Source organism: Ambystoma mexicanum, chromosome 8, assembly GCF_040938575.1.
Source record: "Ambystoma mexicanum isolate Mex_15411 chromosome 8, UKY_AmexF1_1, whole genome shotgun sequence".
NCBI lineage: Eukaryota > Metazoa > Chordata > Amphibia > Caudata > Ambystomatidae > Ambystoma > Ambystoma mexicanum.
This window is the reverse complement of record NC_090929.1, coordinates 1668649754-1668663462: the sequence shown is the minus strand read 5'-3', so window position 1 is coordinate 1668663462 and position 13709 is coordinate 1668649754. Positions and strand designations below refer to the sequence as shown.

The following is a 13709-nucleotide window of genomic DNA, read 5'->3' as shown; positions in this document are numbered from 1 at the left end:
GGGTGAGCACCGCAACCTACCGGAACAAAAGACAACAGGTTAGCTAAGGCAAGGCATCATAGAGCTGCTCATAGCGCCTAATTACCGCATCAAGGTGCTCTCGAAGCACCATCACCTGCCAGCGAGTCCCAATTCAGCCAACGTTCCACAGTGAACTTCCGCGCACCTAAGGAGAGAGAAAAGACATTATTTAAATCCAAGAAAGGCATACAGTATAACAGTAATAAGACCTACCTGAAAGACTCTAAAGGGCCTGCATCAGTGAAGTAACTAGATCGCACTCGCCCACAAAGGACAACGTGCCCCTGCCAAGAAGGCAGGACGGAGAGCACGGCAAAACCCATAACAAGGTGAGGAAAGGTCCGGGGAGGGACTGCGGGCATACGGGGTGTTGGGAGGCTCTTACCCCAGTTGCCCAGTCTTGAACATTGCCCACTTGTTTTCCAGGCAGAACTTCTCCGCTGATTATACCTGGGAGCGGCTGAGAAGTGCACTAGAGTCCCCACAGCTGGGTGGCGTCCCTGTGGATACCAGGTGAGTGTAACAGAACGTGAAGCCTGCCAAACCAATCTACCTGGGCACCATGGAAACATCAGAATTAGACCAATTGGCCCAATTGTTGGGAGAACTTTGTGCCAAGGTTCACTCTGCCAGACAGGAGACTAACACTCTCCGGAGAGACTTATTGGTGACTAAAGAGTGTACGAAGATATCAGCAGGCAAGTCTTCCAATCACAAGCGGGTCAGACGCCTCTACCTGGGAACAACCCACCGATGCAAAATCCTAGCATGTCATCCACTGTCTCTACTCCAGTACAAGTTATGTTACCAGGTACAGTTCCTTTGGCACCACCAGAGAGGTTTGCTGGTGATCCACGAAAATACGCAGCTTTCATGAATCAGTGTCGCCTTCATTTTCTTTGCAGGCCGGGAGCATTCCCAAATGACCAACCCCGGGTAGCCTTTGTTTTATCATATCTAAGTGGCAGCGCCGCAGATGGGTCGGTACCATTGGTGTCCCATGATGATCCTTTATTACATAACTTTGGGGACTTTCAGAGGGAAATGGAAAAACTCTTTTCTCGCCATACCCGAGAACAAGCTGTGGACAATGAACTCCTTTCCCTCTGACAGGGGAATCAGGATTTGTTAACGTACATCCCTACTTTCAACCGATTGGTTGCTGAAGCTAGGTGGCCTGAAAACAAAAGAACCATGTTGTTTCATCGGGGCTTACGAGGCGAATTAAAAGACGTTCTAGCTCAGAGATTGTTTAGAATTCATAGACTTGGTTGTGCTACTGGACCACCGGTTGCAAGACCGAAAAGCAGATCGTTCTAAAATGGACCCTCGGCCAGTGTACGTTCGACCTAGAGACAATGTAACTCAAGTACAAGAAAATACTGTGGAGCCCATGCAAATTGGAGGGGTACGACCCCCGCTAACAAAACAAGAGTGAGATAAAAGGAGACAACAACAACTATGTCTGTACTGCGGGAAGTCAGGGTATTTCCTAAAGGACTGATGGAAAAAGATGAAGAGAAGGAGTGTCAGTTGGAAACTACCCAGCTAGGCAAACTTAGAGGTCGGTTTGTCGAGTGAGGGAAAAGAGCCACTGACCTCACACTTTGCAATTCCGGTGATCTTAATTAATAATCAACGGTCGTCTAGAATGCATGCCATTGGAGCATACATCGACAGTGGAGCAGTTGGGAATTATATAGATCAGGACCTGGCTGCAGAGATGGGGCTTCCCCTGTGTTCCAAGCCAACTACAGACAAGGTAACTACGGTGGATGGGACAGAAATCACTTCCGGACCCGTAACCCAGCGCACAGCCGAGATAACCTTGCTGTGTCAGGACGGACATCGGGAACTTATTTTGTTTGATCTCATCAAGGCACCTCAATTCTGGCTCATACTAGGAATGCCATGGTTAGTTGCTCACAACCCTTTGATTGACTGGCGGACAAGAAAATTAACCTTTCCCAGCAACTGCTCTCCAGCCTGTTATTACCAAGAACAGAAACCTGCTTTCAGTATCTCTATGACTGCTGAAGTGGCACCTTTGGGAGTGACTAGTACCTTGCCTGAGGAATACCATGATTTCCAGGATGTATTCCAGAAGGACCAAGCAAACACGCTGCCACCGCACAGGCCCTATGACTGCCAGATCGACCCTGTTCCTGGGGCTCAAGTTCCTTGCGGCAGAATCTATGCTCTCACGGAACCCGGAAACCTTCATCTGAAGGCTTATTTAGACCAGTACCTCGTAAATGGATTAATTCGCTCATCCAAGTCCCCTGCAGCTAGTCCTTTATTCTTCGTACCGAAAAAAGAAGGGGTCTTAAGAACCTGTATTGACTACAGCACATTAAACCAGTTCACTGTAAAGAACCGTTACCCCTTGCCGCTCATCCCAGGAATGCTGGACCAGGTCAAAGATGGCCAAACTTACAGCAAACTAGACCTTCGAGGAGCATACCACCTGGTGTGGGTCAGAAGCGGAGACGAATGGAAAACTGCTTTCCGCACCAAGTATGGTTTGTTCGAATATCAAGTCATGCCCTTTGGGTTATGCAACGCTCCTGCAGCATTTCAGTATTTCATGAATGACGTTTTGAGAGAGTTAATTGATGTCTGCGCCCTAGTGTACATAGATGATATTTTAGTGTACTCAACTTCAAAACAGGATCATATCAAGCACGTCCATTCAGTCCTCTCCAAGCTCCGGGAACATTGTTTATATGCAAAGCTGGAGAAGTGCTTTTTTCACGTCACCGAAGTTGAGTTTCTGGATTTTATTCTTACTCCAGGAGGCATCAGAATGGACCTGCATAAAGTGGATGCCGTTTTGAAATGGCCATCACCAACATCAGTAAAAGGGGTACAGAGCATGTTGGGCTTTGCGAACTTCTATCGCTGGTTCATACGAGACTTCTCACAGGTCGTACACCCGATCACCATATTGCTAAGAAAAAATAACAAAAAATGTGCCTGGACTGAAGAAGCCGAGAACACTTTTCAGGAACTCAAGAAAAGGTTCACCTTTGCGCCAATCCTGCGACATCCTCGCCCAGATCTTCCTTATATCGTGGAAACAGAGGCTTCCAGCATAGCGATAGGAGCTGTCCTCTCACAAAGAGACCCAGTAACAAGCCAGCTACATCCAGTGGCCTTTTGGTCAAAGAAATTCTCTCCCCCGGGGATGAATTATGCCATCACGGACAAAGAACTCTTGGCGATCAAATCCGCCTTTAAGGCCTGGCGGCACTACCTTCTGGGGTCTAGACACACCATTACAGTTATCACGGACCACCGAAACCTGCAATACCTTAAGACAGCTAAGGCCCAGTCTTCACGCCAATTGCAGTGGGCCCTTTTCTTCGCCAAATACGACTATGTCATCACTTTTCGACCAGGGGTCAAGAATGGAAAAGCTGACGCACTCTCTCGTACAGGCACTGATGACTGGGTATATACGCCCCCAGATCCAGTCCCCATGATACCGGAAGACAAGCTCTTGGGCCTCACTACGGCCTTAACCCAAGTTGAACTGAGAGATAATATTCAACGAACCATGAACCCGGAAGCCTTCCTCGCATGGCAAGCGCAAGGAGAACATGTTTCCATCAAAGATCACTTACCCTTTTTTAAGGATCGGTTGTATGTACCCACCAAAGACTTACAACAACAACAAATTGTTTCAGGTTATCATGATTCCCTGATCGAAGGACAGCCTGGAATTACCAAGACCCTAGCCAAGGTAAAACAGAATTTCTGGTGGCCTGCCTGGCGTAAAAATGTCATACAATATGTTCAGTCCTGCGGAGTCTGTGCGCAAAAACAAAAACCATCCAGTCTTCTGCAACCTTTGGGCATTCCTCCCGCTCCTTGGCACACTCTTTCCCTCGACTTCATCACTGACCTACCTCCCAGTCAAGGATTTAACACCATCCTGGTAGTCGTGGACTTGTTCTCAAAGATGGCGCACTTTATTCCACTCAAAGGCCTTCCTGATGCACCCACTCTAGCCAAAGTGTTCCTGGATGGTATTGTAAAACTACATGGTTTCCCATCAGTCCTGATCTCCGATCGAGGTAGCCAGTTCATCTCCAACTTCTGGATAAAATGTTGTGCAATGGCACAAATTGACGTACTGCTATCCACTAGCCATGACCCCCAAATGGACGGTCAGACCGAGAGGACCAACCAGACCCTCGAACAATACCTACAGAGCATGTTACACCATGAACTAAGAGACTGGAAAGATTTGTTATGGATAGCCGAGTACGCATATAACAACTCGTTGCACTCCAGTACCGGACAAACACCCGTTTATACCCTTTATGGTAGACACCCACGTACCTCAGAACTAGATGTCCCAACAAGTTTGGAAATGCCAGCAGTAAAAACTCTTCACACCAACATCACTCAGGCTTTCAAAAAGGCCAAAGAACATCTTATTTTCGCCAAAGAAAAACAAAAGCAATTTGCCGACCAACACCGGAAAAAGGCCCCAGACTATCAGGTAGGAGACAAGGTTTGGCTGGCTGCCAAGTTTGTACCCATCAAGGGAACCCAGACTTTTCAACCCAGGTACTTAGGACCCAACACCATCAAGGCAATTATCAATCCAGCGGCCGTCAAACTAGACTTACCACCTAACCTACAGATTCACCCAGTATTTCATGTGTCCCTATTAAAACCAATGCAGCCCGGTACACAGATTGGGACACCAACAAAACCCATACTTATTGGACGGAGAACCAGAATTCAAAGTCAGAAGCATCTTGGATTCCAAGTATTCGAGGGGAAGGCTATACTACCTAGTTGATTGGAAAGGATTTGGACCCAAAGACAGATCCTGGGAACCCTGTGAAAACATTCATGCACCACGTCTGATCAGAACATATCATCGCAACTTTCCAACTAAACCAGGGCCGGACAGAAGGAACACCTTGAGAGGGGCCTTGGGGGGGGAAGTGCTGTCACAATCCACTTCCTAAACCCCCCCCCCCCGGCAGATCCATGGGCCAGGAGGGGTCTCGGCTCAGGCCCCCAACAAGCTTAGGCATCCTTTGCCTAGGCCCTCTTGGGGCCAGTCCTGGCACCTTTGGTGCCAGGCTCATACTTAATGAAGACTTGTGCTTGGGGACTACTTTATTTCAGTGCCAGTCAACATGGAGGCATCCACATAGCTTAGCTCCTTGGAACCAAGCTATGCGGTATAGTGTTTTGGGTGTGGTAGCCTAGGGACTATTCTAGGGACTATTTTACCTGGACTACTTTCTTGATGCTATTTAAACCACACCCGACTTGGATAACACGCTTCGTGTTACTTTGCAATCCTGCAACGTGACGCTCATCATGTTCAGCTGCATCTGCGAACCTCGGAAGAACAGCATCTGAAAAACAAAAGGACATTGTTAATAGCCGCAGCTTACCTGTGATTCCACCGCAAGCTGCAACCAGCATCCAAGGAACACCGAGCCTCCCGGACCGTCGGATCTGCAAAAAGGAGAGAAAAAGGACATTAGACATTTTACAATTATGCCGCCAGCTTACCTCACGAGTCGCCCATAGACCAGCATCGCCTTGGGACTTCTTGCTCCGGGTGAGCACCGCAACCTACGGGAACAAAAGACAACAGGTTAGCAAAGGCAAGGCATCATAGCGCTGTGCATAGCACCTACTTACTGCATCATGGCGCTCTCGAAGCACCATCACCTGCCGGCGAGTCCCAATTCAGCCAACGTTCCACAGCGAACTTCCACGCACCTAAGGAGAGAGAAAAGACATTATTTAAATCCAAGAAAGGCATACAGTATAACAGTAATAAGACCTCCCTGAAAGACTCTAAAGGGCCTGCATCAGTGAAGTAACTAGATCGCACTCGCCCACAAAGGACAACGCACACCTGCCAAGAAGGCAGGACGGAGAGCACGCCAAAACCCATAACAAGGTGAGGAAAGGTCCGGGGAGGGGCTGCGGGCATACAGGGTATTGGGAGGCTCTTACCCCAGTTGCCGAGTCTTGAACATTGCCCACCTGTTTTCCAGGCAGAACTTCTCCGCTGATTATACCTGGGAGTGGCTGAGAAGGGCACCAGAGTCCCCACAGCTGGGTGGCGTCCCCGTGGATACCAGGTGAGCATAACAGAGTATTTCAAACTCAGACTCAGAGGGCATAGGCAGAGTCTCAAAATCTTTGTGATGCAGGAACAGACTGCTGTCGGCCAGGGAGTGGCTAAGGTGGTAATCCCTGGTGCTGTTGGCAGGGTCTGTCGCAGTGTGGGCCAGCACCTTGGTGAGAAGCATCCTACCAAAGGGTGCTTTGAGTGCAGGGTACTTTCATAATCTCCTGCACTCGCTCTCTCTTTCTATCTCTCTCTGTCTCTCCCTCTCTCCTCCTGCCTGCCTTCCTGATCCTCCTCGCTCTACTCCGCAGGCTCCTCCTCCATTCTCTCTCTCTCCTCTTGCTCACCCTCCTTCACCAGAGTCTGCCTCCCTGACTGCAGCACCTCATCCACTCTCTCTCTCTCTCTCCCTCTCCCTTTCCTGCTGTCATGGGCTAGCAAGCCTGTAACTTTTAGAACAGACCCGCTTGCGTATGACACGTGGGTCTGATGTGTGTGTTTAAAAGAGATACGTCTCTCAATAAAGTTCTCTTTGGTGAAAGAGGCTATGGTGCCGTGCATTGTGTGTATACTTACTTTCTATTACCTCCTACTGAGTGATAACTGGTGACGAAGGTGGGATGGTGGTTAAATTGCATATCGATGAGTCGGTCCGACCTGTTCCTCAACATCCCCATGAGAGTGGGATTCCACTTGCAGGCAGATGTGACAAAGGAACTGGACCAGCTTCTCCGTCATGACATCATTGAGAGGGCTACCAGACCTACCACGTGGATATCCCCTTTGGTGTTAGTCCCAAAGGAGGGTGGAAAGATTGGGCTATGCATTGATATGCGGGTTGCAAATACCGCTATCCAAAGAGAGCGACATCCTGGGCCTAGTATTGAGGATATGATTGTGCAACTCAATCGTGCTACTGTATTTTCAAAACTTGATTTGAATCACGGTTATCATCAGTTGGAATTATATCCTGAGTCTCGGGCCATTACAACCTTTTAAACACATGATGGCCTGTTTCGGTATCGGAGGTTGAATTTTGGCATTTCTTCAGCAGCCAAGGTTTACCAGGAAGCCATTCGCCAAGTAATTCTGCTGATAAAATCTGCATTGAATTACAGCGATGATATCTTGGTATATGGGTCATCTCAGGAAGAACATGACCATGCCTTGATAGCCACATGAGGTGTTGCAAAAAGCTGGGTTGACTCTTAATGCTGCTAAGTGTAACATCAATAAGAGGAAACTGAGGATGTTTGCCCATATGTTCTCTGATGCTGGTATGTCTCCTGACCCTGAGAAGGTTAGCACTATTGTGGAGTTGGCACCTCCTCTACAAGTGGCTGATGCACGATCCTTTTTGGGTATGGCTGGATATTGTGCTACGTATATGCCGCATTATGCCTCTCAGACGGAGCCCTTGAGGCGGTTGTTGCAGAAAGACTGGAGGTTTGAATGGACTAAAGAATGTCAGGATTCATTTGAAAGAATAAAGGTGGCACTGGCAGAGGGCAAGAAGTTGGCGTATTTCAACCCTGATTGGCATACGTAAATTACTGTTGATGCCAGTCCTGTGGGGTTGGGGGCTATCCTAGCTCAGGTGCAAATCAACGATACGCCCCTTCATGAATATCCTAGGCATATTGTGGCATACGCCAGCCGGACGTTGACTCGTACTGAGATGGCTTATTCCCAGACTGAAATGAGAGTGTTGCTGCAGTATGGGCCTGTGATCATTTTCACAGTTTTGTAGTTGGAAAGTGTTTTACATTGGTGACAGACCATCAGGCTCTTCTTTCTTTGTTCGGAAATCCTTGTACTAAAATGCCACCTAGGATCGAGAGATGGGGGATTCGCCTCCAGGAATATGAATATTCTATCCTAAATAAGCCTGGAGGTGGCCAGAATCCGGCAGCTCACATCTCGCGGCATCCTAGAGGTGATCCTATGACACAAGGGGGTGATCAGGAGTACCTCAACTGTGTTGTGGTAAATTCTTTACCACCTGCTCTTACTTTGGAGAGGCTGGCAGATGAGTCTAGCAAGGACCCCTCAATGGTTGTGGCTGTCCAGTTTACGAATTGGAGTCAGTGGAAAGATTATCAGAGGTACTGTGAAAATCAGCCCAAAGTGTGTATGGAGGAGATGGATCGGCTGGCAAAGGTGTGCATTGAGTTGGCAGTAATGAATGGTGTGACTCTGTTGAGAGGGTGTCGCCTGGGGATTCCTCTTACACTCCGGAAAATCGTTATTCAGACGGCACCTGAAGGCCATAGGGCTGTTGACAATACTAAGAAGCAGTTGAGGAGACATGTGTGGTTTCCTCATATGGATCAGATGGTGAAAGAGCTAGTGAGGAAATGTTTACCCTGCCAGTGCAATTCGAGGGTGGACCCTCCACTGCCGTTGCAACCTACTCAGATCCTGGAAAGGCCTTGGGATCAAGTGGCCATGGATTTTTATGGTCCTCTGAGCACTGGGGGGTATTTACTTGTCTTTATTGATGAGTTTTCACGGTTTCCTTTAGTAAAGAAGGTGGTGACAACAGCTTTCCCACAGGTTGCGGCTGTGTTTGATGAGGTGCTTAGTGAATGGGGCATACCCAGAATTATTAAATCGGACAATGGGCCCCCTTACTAGGGACAAGATTTTTCAACATTCGCCAGGCACATGGGTTTCAGACCTCAGAAGGTAACTCCGAGGTGGCCTCAGGCAAATGGGATGGCGGAGCGATTTATATCCTCTTTTAAAAAGACCATTGAGAGGGCAGCGATTGAGGGTTGCTTTTATCATCAAGCCCTTTGTAGTATGTTGCGGGATTACCGGAATACTCCTCATGAGGCCACTGGGAAAACTCCTGCTGAAATTCTGATGGCTTATCAGGTTAACACTCGTTTCATCCCGCTGCTTGATGACAGGGGGGTGTGTGATGATGAGATCAAGGAAAGAGACCCTGAGCAGAAGTGTCGGAGCAAGGAAGTGAGTGATCGTAGAAGCGGAGTGCGGCTTAAAGGTTTAGAGGTAGCGGATGAGGTGTTGGTGAAGCATCAAGGTCGGAGGAAGGTTGATTCACCATACGCTCCTAATCCTCTTAGCGCTATAGCCGTAAAAGGGTCTATGATAACAGCAGAACATTATTTTCAGGAGGTCACGGGGAATGCCTCCTACTCTAAAGCGCTGGTCACAGGTGATGGAGAGAGGGAACCAGTGATTGATCAGGAGGGGGGACAAGAGATACCACAGGTGGAGGAAGTGCTGAGTGGAGGAGCTGTGGGGAGAATTTTACAGAGTCAATTAGTGGTACCAGAAGGAGGAGATTGTGGTGGTCGACCCCAGAGGATTGTTGAACGACCACAGTGATTAATAGAAGAGTGTTGAGTCGCCCTTAGAGTTTTGTGAGGGGTGATGTGGTTACTCGGGTCTGACGTGTGTGTTTAAAAGAGATACGCCTCTCAATAAAGTTATCTTTGGTGAAAGAGGCTACAGTGTCGTGCGTTGTGTGTATACATACCTTGTATTACCTGCTACTGAGTGACACCTGCCTTTCTGCTCGTCCTCAATCTCTCCTCTTGCTCACCCTCCTTCACCAGAGTGTCTCTCTCTCTCCCCCCCCGTCCTGCAACCAACTTTGATTTGGTTACACGACTACACGCTAACCACATTGTTTCTCCTTCGCTGCTCCTGCTGCAGGTGAGTCCTGGGACTCCAGGTCCTGCTGCGGTGGGAGCACACCGTGATTCGGCGCTTCTGGCTGCCATGAGCATCGAGGCTCTTGGCCCACTGCTATGGAATTTAGCTTGTGAACCAACACTGAATATTGGTCTCTGGGTGTCCACAGGGAGCCCCGCTTCTTGCTTTTTGGATCTGGTCCCAAGAAAGTAGTTCTCCTCTCACAGGGTTGGGTTTCTCGCGGTACAGGGACCAACTGTGACAGACGTTGCAGGGATAAAGCACACACGCAATCAGGCATGGTGCGACCTATGCAGGCATCTTTGGATCAGTGTCCCTCAGAGCTGGGGAAAAAGTGACCTACACAAGCGTATTGAGTTACCATATTTTATGAATCATGGTCTGGGGTGTTGGCTGGCATGGGACTTGCTGATAAACCAGCCTCCAGCATCGGACTTGGTGATAGCCCAGCCTCCAGCATGGGACTTGGTGATAGCCCAGCCTCCAGCATGGGACTTGGCGACAGCCCAGCCTCCAGCATGGGACTTGGCGACAACCCAGCCTCCGGCATGGGACTTGGGGACAACCCAGCCTCCGACATGGGACTTGGCGATAACGCAGCCTCCAGCATGGGACTCAGCGATAACCCAGCCTTCAGAATGGGACTTGCTGATAAACCAGCCTCCAGCATGGGACTTGGTGATAGCCCAGCCTCCAGCATGGGACTTGGTGGTAACCCAGCCTCCAGCATGTGACTTTGTGATAACCCAGCCTCCAGCATGGGACTTGGCGATAACCCAACCTCCAGCATGTGACTTGGCGATAACCCAGCCTCCAGCATGGGACTTGGCGATAACCCAAACTCCAGCATGGGACATGGCGATAACCCAGCCTCCAGCATGGCACTTGGCGATAACCCAACCTCGAGCATGTGACTTGGCGATAACCCAGCCTCCAGCATGGGACTTGGCGATAACCCAGCCTCCAGCATGGGACTTGCTGATAACCCAGCCTCCAGCATGGGACTTGGCAATAACCCAAACTCCAGCATGGGACATGGCGATAACCCAGCCTCCGGCATGGGACTTGCTGATAACCCAGCCTCCAGCATGGGACTTGGGGATAACCCAGCCTCCAGCATGGGACTTGCTGATAACCCAGCCTCCAGCATGGGACTTGGCAATAACCCAAACTCCAGCATGGGACATGGCGATAACCCAGCCTCCGCCATGGGACTTGGCGATAACCCAGCCTCCAGCATGGGACTTGGCGATAACCCAAACTCCAGCATGGGACATGGCGATAACCCAGCCTCCAGCATGGCACTTGGCGATAACCCAACCTCCAGCATGTGACTTGGCGATAACCCAGCCTCCAGCATGGGACTTGGCGACAACCCAGCCTCCGGCATGGGACTTGGGGACAACCCAGCCTCCGACATGGGACTTGGCGATAACGCAGCCTCCAGCATGGGACTCAGCGATAACCCAGCCTTCAGAATGGGACTTGCTGATAAACCAGCCTCCAGCATGGGACTTGGTGATAGCCCAGCCTCCAGCATGGGACTTGGTGGTAACCCAGCCTCCAGCATGTGACTTTGTGATAACCCAGCCTCCAGCATGGGACTTGGCGATAACCCAACCTCCAGCATGTGACTTGGCGATAACCCAGCCTCCAGCATGGGACTTGGCGATAACCCAAACTCCAGCATGGGACATGGCGATAACCCAGCCTCCAGCATGGCACTTGGCGATAACCCAACCTCGAGCATGTGACTTGGCGATAACCCAGCCTCCAGCATGGGACTTGGCGATAACCCAGCCTCCAGCATGGGACTTGCTGATAACCCAGCCTCCAGCATGGGACTTGGGGATAACCCAGCCTCCAGCATGGGACTTGGGGATAACCCAGCCTCCAGCATGGGACTTGCTGATAACCCAGCCTCCAGCATGGGACTTGGCAATAACCCAAACTCCAGCATGGGACATGGCGATAACCCAGCCTCCGGCATGGGACTTGCTGATAACCCAGCCTCCAGCATGGGACTTGGGGATAACCCAGCCTCCAGCATGGGACTTGCTGATAACCCAGCCTCCAGCATGGGACTTGGCAATAACCCAAACTCCAGCATGGGACATGGCGATAACCCAGTCTCCGGCATGGGACTTGCTGATAACCCAGCCTCCAGCATGGGACTTGGTGATAGCCCAGCCTCCAGCATGGGACTTGGTGGTAACCCAGCCTCCAGCATGTGACTTGGTGATAACCCAGCCTCCAGCATGGGACTTGGCGATAACCCAACCTCCAGCATGTGACTTGGTGATAACCCAGCCTCCAGCATGGGACTTGGCAATAACCCAAACTCCAGCACGGGACATGGCGATAACCCAGCCTCCACCATGGCACTTGGCGATAACCCAACCTCCAGCATGTGACTTGGCGATAACCCAGCCTCCAGCATGGGACTTGGCGATAACCCAGCCTCCAGCATGGGACTTGCTGATAACCCAGCCTCCAGCATGGGACTTGGCAATAACCCAAACTCCAGCATGGGACATGGCGATAACCCAGCCTCCGGCATGGGACTTGCTGATAACCCAGCCTCCAGCATGGGACTTGGGGATAACCCAGCCTCCAGCATGGGACTTGCTGAAAGTAAATATCTGGAGATCTGGGAATACTACCATTGGTGGATACTATGTCCAAAAGAATATCTCTTAATTCCATACCACATTCCTCTGCCCCAGAAGCAGTGGATAGGTGTAATGTGCAATACCCACATCTTCTGCCCCAGAAGCAGTGGATAGGTGTAATGTGCAGTACCCACATTCCTCTGCCCCAGAAGCAGTGGATAGGTGTAATGTGCAGTACCCACATTCCTCTGCCCCAGAAACAGTGGATAGGTGTAATGTGCAATACCCACATTCCTCTGCCCCAGAAGCAGTGGATAGGTGTAATGTGCAGTACCCACATTCCTCTGCCCCAGAAGCAGTGGATAGGTGTAATGTGCAGTACCCACATTCCTCTGCCCAGAAGCAGTGGATAGGTGTAATGTGCATTACCCACATTCCTCTGCCCAGAAGCAGTGGATAGGTGTAATGTGCAGTACCCACATTCCTCTGCCCAGAAGCAGTGGATAGATGTAATGTGCAATACCCACATTCCTCTGCCCCAGAAGCAGTGGATAGGTGTAATGTGCAGTACCCACATTCCTCTGCCCCAGAAGCAGTGGACAGGTGTAATGTGCAATACCCACATTCCTCTGCCCCAGAAGCAGTGGACAGATGTAATGTGCAATGACCACATTGCTCTGCCCCAGAAGCAGTGGATAGATGTAATGTGCAATACACACATCCCTCTGCCCCAGAAGCAGTGGACAGGTGTAATGTGCAGTGCCCACATTCCTCTGCCCCAGAAGCAGTGGACAGGTGTAATGTGCAATACACACATTCCTCTGCCCCAGAAGCAGTGGACAGGTGTAATGTGCAATACCCACATTCCTCTGCCCCAGAAGCAGTGGATAGATGTAATGTGCAATGACCACATTCCTCTGCCCCAGAAGCAGTGGATAGGTGTAATGTGCAATGACCACATTCCTCTGCCCCAGAAGCAGTGGATAGGTGTAATGTGCAATACACACATTCCTCTGCCCCAGAAGCAGTGGACAGGTGTAATGTGCAATACCCACATTCCTCTGCCCCAGAAGCAGTGGATAGGTGTAATGTGCAATACACACATTCCTCTGTCCCAGAAGCAGTGGATAGATGTAATGTGCAATGACTACATTGCTCTGCCCCAGAAGCAGTGGATAGGTGTAATGTGCAGTACCCACATTCCTCTGCCCCAGAAGCAGTGGATAGGTGTAATGTGCAGTACCCACATTCCTCTGCCCCAGAAGCAGTGA

General features: G+C 50.1%; 1 protein-coding gene across 1 annotated transcript; it reads right to left on the bottom strand.

The window, feature by feature from the left end:
* Positions 1–10193: 10193 nt before the first annotated feature.
* On the bottom strand, positions 10194–11576 carry LOC138473445 (uncharacterized). Its single transcript, XM_069612097.1, has one exon. It carries the CDS (start codon positions 11574–11576, stop codon positions 10194–10196), a length of 1383 nt encoding a protein of 460 aa, XP_069468198.1.
* Between the last annotated feature and the right edge of the window lie 2133 nt (positions 11577–13709).

Excerpts from the sequence above, each read along its gene's own strand:
- LOC138473445 (XM_069612097.1), bottom strand. The coding sequence starts at position 11,576 with ATGCTCGAGGTTGGGTTATCGCCAAGTGCCATGCTGGAGGCTGGGTTA.